Source organism: Protomyctophum parallelum (genome assembly GCF_964188405.1).
Source record: "Protomyctophum parallelum genome assembly, chromosome: 17".
NCBI lineage: Eukaryota > Metazoa > Chordata > Actinopteri > Myctophiformes > Myctophidae > Protomyctophum > Protomyctophum parallelum.
The window spans coordinates 32,854,140-32,860,730 of NC_139719.1; the positions used below are offsets into that span (position 1 = coordinate 32,854,140).

Below are 6,591 nucleotides of genomic sequence, written 5' to 3' on the forward strand. Positions count from 1 at the left end.
ATGTCCACAGAGGTTTGGCAAATGCTAACTGTGTGTGTGTACAGTGTACACACACACAGTCAGTGTTATCCAGGCATAAATGGTTACGTTGTAGGGAAAAAATACTAACGTTTCTTATTTGTCTGTGTTATTTGTGTGCAGCGGTCCAAGTGAACGTGCTGGACATGGAGACGGTGGGCGACTGGGCCAAGTTCTCGGTCAACGTGGTGTCCGTGTACAAGAGCCGCGGCGACCCGCTGAAGCGCGGCGACAACATCCTGTGGATCCACATGAAGGACCTGGCCTGCAAGTGTCCCAAGATCCAGATGAGCAAGCGCTTCCTGGTGATGGGCGGCGCGGAGGGCGGGGCCGGCCCCGGGGCGGGGCCAGGGGTCGGGCCGGGGGGAGGAGCCACCAACGCCGCGGGTGCGGAGCGCGTGGGCCTTCTGGCCGATAAGAACAGCCTGGTCATCCAGTGGCGGGACGTTTGGACGCGGCGCCTGCGGAAGTTCCAGCGCAAAGAGAAGAAGGGCAAATGTGGCAAAGCGTGATGGGAAAGCCCCCGTTCAGTCCCCGACCTTTCAACCCCGTCACGCCCCCTAAACTTGACCCTGGACCCTGACTCTACGACGTCCTTCCTAGCCCTTGGTTATTTGGCAGGATAGGACCCAAGTTTGAACCTTTTTGTCCACTCCCCCTTCCCCGCCCCCCACCCCACCCCAATTCCCTGGTCTCCAGTCATCACGGGGACACTGCACATTACAAAGACTGCATGTACCTTGCCTGTTTTAAGGACCACTTTTTGTGTATATTGTATAATTATTTTCATTTTTATTTTTCAAGTTTTATCACCTGAGTGTCACTTGTCTTTCTCTCAACTGGTCTGCCTTCAAAAGGGACCATTAAAAAGGGTATGAAGTGTAGACAAAAGCAGCATCCTCTCCATTGACTAGTGAGTGAAAATGTCCACTCCTCCTCAAACTACCTGTCCCCTACCTCCCCAAATGTTTCCAGACTGATTTCCCCCAGCCGTGTTTTTTCTTCTTTTCATATTCACATGCCATTCAAAACATTTCATTTTCCATTCTCTGAGGATTTTCAAATGATGGGGGCGCTTTGTTGAATCTGAGAGAGAGAGACTCATTTCACCGTGGCCACAAAACTACAACCTTCCAAAAGATGAACTGGACAAAGTCCCAAATGTGGCTCCCGTTGCATGTCATTGTCCAAACAAACCTGACGATGTCCGGAAAATTGTGGGCTAAAGTGAGAACCTCTTGATGTTGTTCATGCAAAAAATACTGGGCCTAATCTGGCTCGCCTCTCTGATGTAGCCTTCATGGGTCATCATGATACATGACAGAAACAACCTTGGCCCATGAGGACACAAGCCAAGGGCTCCCTGAACGGGGACATTTTCCACAGCAAACCTCAATGTCACCTCCTCTGCTGCTGCCACCAGAGAACCCTGACGCAATGAACTGCCTATAGTGACGTTTACAACTGCAAATATTTCATGCCACTGCTTATAGTAGAGTTTATATACCCGGTGTAGTGTCTTCTTGGGGGGGGGCACTTGACGCGTTAGTCTGACATCCCGTTAGTCCAACTGCGTGGCCGGTTAAGACTCACACATGGCTTCCGTGTGTGGTTAGGGCTTAGGGATAGTTAGTATGGGGCTCTATGGTCGGAATATTGGGTAGTCGGATTATTAGGATGTCGGACTAACGCTACACACCGAATTTCTTTTGTCCATGCCATTACCCCTGCTATGTCTTTACGTGTTAGATTGTCAAATCCATAACGTCCTCAACTCAAGTCCCTCTCAGGAGTGGGACATATACAGTATAGTCAGGCATTAGTATGACTCAAAAGTATTTCTTTTTTGTCTTCTCGTCAGAAGATCTGATGCAGTGGACCAACTGACCATATTCACACTCAGGGGTTGGGAAACCTCATCTCTACACATTGGGGTTTCTCAACATCCTTAGTATGAAGTGAGAACAAAATGGCCACGAGTAACTATGGTGAATGATTTGCAGTGCAAAACAATACCCATGTTTCCAACTAAGGACACATTCTGCTTTCTGCATAATGTCTTCCATTGTTTGGTTGGAAAGTGGTTGCCCAGATGTTGTCGCGTGATGAATGTCAAACTTTATTTCTTTAAATATCTGACCATTTTCATGATGTGTCTATTGTGACTGACAGGCTGTTGCTTGCCAAAAAAAGAGATTAAAATGTGAGTTCCTTATTGTGCAGTAAAAAGAAAACAACAGTTGGATAAATGACATATTCACATATATCTCTAGTTTATATTGACAAAATGAATGAGGCTGGAAAGTTCTAAGCACTCCCTCATTGTATTATGATGTGAGAATATTATATTTCAATCTTCATGTGCTTTTTTAATGTTTGCATGTTTGTGGGGTTTTTTGCCAGTTTATTATTTTTTAACAATGTGAAATTTACAGAGTGCAGACCAAGGACTAAACCAATGTCAACATCACAACCCAAAGGAAAACTACCCAAGTCATCTCCATCTCTGCCCCAACACAGTGCCTGTCATCCATTGCCAAAATGAGCATCGTCTGTTTTTAAATTGAATTAAGAGAATATGGAAGTCAGGAACCACGAAAAACCACAGAGGGAGCCGTCTGGTTGCTCTCATAGTCTCTATCTGCCTTTTGCCGTTATTTCATTTTGTAAAGCGCATTACAATTTATTTAAACCGAGTACAAGATAAACACACAAGTTTGAGGGGTATGTCAGGCTAGCCTAGCCGTCAGTGTGCCGACAGGCATGTTATGCTAGCTAGTGGTTCTGCTCCCCTGAATGGCCTGAGTGGCGGTATGTTTGGTTTGTCGTTTGTCCAAAAGTGTCTCTCTACTCACCACCTTCTTTTTTTCTTCTTTTTTTTTTACTTAACCAATATGTATTTTGTATCTTAGATATATGTGCCACTGTCACATGTCCAAAATCCCCCAACTGTACTGCTCTTTAGGTCTTGGTTTCATGCCCGAATGTCAAAATGTGAATTCATACACGTATGCAAGCATAGCCTATGGTGTGATTGTAACCGCTTCTGAGATTAAGTCGTCAAGTTAAGAATGTGCGGTAAAGGAGAGCATGACTCTCAATAAACAATAAGCTCGACATTGTTTACCGGAAGAGTTGTCAATGCGAAAATTGAGGATATTTTAGTATTGGTAATTTGTTTATTTCTACATCAACATTTTGATCCAACGGTCTGACGCTACTCGCCATTGCACAATTCCCACAGATGGAATTTCACAAAAATGCAGAACCAAACAGTCAATTATTGATGCGTTGGCCCTCCGTGGCAGCCTGTCTAACAGGTGCTGTTACAGTAGTGGCAGTCTACTTGCCTTGGTATGCGAGTATGGCGTGGGACACTATGATTGATGTTGGGATTCCGTGTCCGCGAGGCCTCTCTCCTCTCTCAACGGTGTCCATGCTGCCCTCTCACTCCAGTCGGAATCAGGAGTCTCACTGGATAGAGCAGTGGTTCTCAAACGCTCTTGTCTCAGGTCACCCCTGTAAATAACTTGTTTCATCCAAGGCACCCCTGAATTACATTGTTACTTTATACAACCTCACATTTCTGTCATATGGCGGTATGTAAATATGTAAATCTCTCCCCATAAGATACAGTATGTGTCACGAGGAAAACTTTAGATAATAGTAGTTTCCATTACGACAGATGCTTGACATTTAACCACTTGAACCCTGCAGCATCCCTATTCTGGGGGGAACATTCACCAAAAATAGCAGATCTACAAGCGTTGTGAGCTTTCTTTGGCAAGGAGGTTTGGTGGTCTGTATTGCTAAATATAGAGGGTTTAAGTGGTTAAACTGAAGTGACATTGATAAGTTCAAAATATGGCACCCCTGGCCTAGGGTGCCACGGCACCCAATTTGAGAACCACTGAAATAGAGGCAGCCATAGCACTTTTTAATTTACTTCCTGTGCTTGCTTGCTTTGCTCCTCTTTGCATCCCACCATGAATATATTGGAATAAAGATAAGACGTTGGAGAGAGCCAGATGTTGTTTAGCAGGGTGAAACATAGCCCCTCGTGAAAGCTGTTTAGTAAAACCTCATAGTGAGAGCCTCCCTGTCGTTTTACATTAACAAGCCAAACAACTTGGCAGCGAAACAGAGACTATAACTGCCACGCTTTGTTTCTCCCCTTCACAGTATATTTATAACACTCACAGGTGTGTGTTTGTGTGTGTGTGTGTGTGTGTGTGTGTGTGTGCGCGTGTGCGTGCGTGTCTCATTAAACATGATATGAGTAAACAAATGAGTTGCAGGTGAATAGACAGCTCCAATGTGTTGGATGGTTCTCATTTGAAGTCCTATCATCAAACATACGTTTCCCGCTTTTCTTTATGGCCTTTGTTTTCTATCTCACACTTTTTCAACACACTTGCCTTGTTTGCTAAACCGTGGCACATTCCCCATGCTGTAAATATGTACGGAACTGCCTTTGCCATTTAAGCTTTTTGTCGTTGAAAAAGCGTCGCTTTGGCCTGAGATGACTCGACGTGTATGGATGTACAAAGCAGATGATGTTATGTGGATGCAGAAACCAGAAACATATGCTTTTGTGATCATGACCCGAAGCTGTGGTTCAAGTATTACACAGAATGTATTCCTTTCAGTTTTCCGTTGCCAAACAGCGCCGTTCTAAATGACTATGAGGAGAGCTGACACGGGCTGACTGGACCCTCTGCTTTTCACATAGAGGTTTCACAGATGGGAATTGACCCAACAACCCCTACTATACATTCTGCTTTGTTGTATCATTTATGGTTGCAGAATAATAGTACACTCATAAAACAAACATTGTCCAGAATGTCCACCTGCCTTTTCTTTTCTTTTTGGGAGGGGGGTGAGTCAATGGGTTCCTTCCCCCCCAGGCCTGTTCATCACTTGTGTTATTATATCGAAGTCTTCCCTGTACATTTTCCTCTGATGCAATGAACCACTGACTTTTTAATCGTGAATGATAAAAAAATAAATTATTAGTTAATGAGCCTTGCAGTGATTATTTATCTCTGAACGCAGCTAGATTCCTTCAGGAAAGTATGTGAGATTGGTGTCGTGTGTATGTGTGACAGTGTGTATGTGCGTGCGTGCGTGCGTGTGTGCGTGCGTGCGTGCGTACGTGCACCATTGGAAACAATATACAGTGTGCATACACTGCTCTTATAGCAGTGAAAGACTATGTTCTTAATACAATCATGGGTTGTATTTAACCACATGAACCCTAGCATCCCTATTAGTGTCCCTATGAATGATGGGTATGTCATAATGGGCAAGCATTCTGCAAAATGGATTTGCTGAATATATTGCGAATATATTGGCAAAGATATTTGGTGTTGAGGGGGAAAAAAGAGTGTAGACCCTTATAGGAGACCCTGGTCATCGAATTGTATAGAGTTTGGTGGTTAACTTCACTGTAAATACGGTCCACGGGTCTCCGAGTTACACTAACACTGGGGATGTTAGCAGTGTGGTGTGTTTCCACTCAACCCAGAGAGGTCTAGACTGTGGCATGAATGGGGGCAGTGCTGGGTACAGGGGTCTGCCTTAATCCTCCACCAAGAGTATAGGAGCTGCAGCTCTGTAAATAAACAACAGGCACACACACACACGCACCCGCGCATGCACGCACGCACGCACGCATGCACGCACACACACAGAGACGTACACTTCACCTCAGGGAAATCCAACTCCAGAGGCCAACTTTCACAACCCCCTTTCCCCACTCCTCTATCCCCACTCCTCTATCCCCACTGCTCTATCCTCTATCCCCACTCCTCTATCCCCAGACTCCTCTCTATCTTTCTCCATCTGTACGTCTCTATCTGTCTCTCCCTTTCTTTCTCTTTTGCTCTGTCTCCTTCTCGCCCTCTTGCCCTCTCTCTCTCTGCCCCGCCCCCCCCTCTCTCTCTCTCTCTCTCTCTCTCTCGCTCTCTCTCTCTCTCTCTCGCTCTCTCTCCACCCTCTAACCAAACAGTCCAGCACCATCCGTCCCCCTAAAGGTAAATTACAGGAAATCACCCATTTATCATCACTTTCTCCAGGCCAGGAGAAGAGAGAAGCTGCTGAGATGATACACACGCACGCACGCACTGGAGGCACTGACATCCAGCCTCAATGTCCTATCCTCCCAGCATACATCTGGCATGCTCCCCATAAGCTCTCAATTTGTCTCCTGTGACTGTGAGAAGGTGGCCTGCAGTGAAATGAGCAGTCACAATCTGGTACATATGAGCAGTTCTCTGCTCCCCTAAAGCCGAGTTAACACCAAAGATTTGGGATGATTTATTGGAACGGAGGAGCTACATCCTGATAGGGGATCCTCTCTGGCAAGTGAGCCAATATGATTCACATTGGAAAAATAATAATTGGCTTAACTAAAAAGAACTCTTCATAACCACTAGGAGAAACCTCTGGAAAGTCCAAAGTTACTGTGGTTCAATGGTCAGCTAGAACTATTAGTCACAGCTTGCAGTTTCAAGAGAGTAGGGAGTCAGGACTCTCTGACAGAGAAACAGAACTGTGTGATTTGATGGATCC

General features: G+C 45.4%; 1 protein-coding gene across 2 annotated transcripts in view; it reads left to right on the top strand.

Annotated features, from left to right (window-relative positions):
• ntn2 (netrin 2) overlaps positions 1-5,041 on the top strand; it is a 64,451-nt gene extending 59,410 nt beyond the window's left edge. For both annotated transcript variants that reach the window (XM_083788270.1, XM_083788269.1), the window contains exon 7: positions 142-5,041. In XM_083788270.1, the coding sequence (XP_083644396.1) occupies positions 142-530 (389 nt within the window). In that variant the 3' untranslated portion in view covers positions 531-5,041. The remainder of the gene's footprint in view (positions 1-141) is intronic.
• The last annotated feature ends 1,550 nt before the right edge of the window (positions 5,042-6,591 follow it).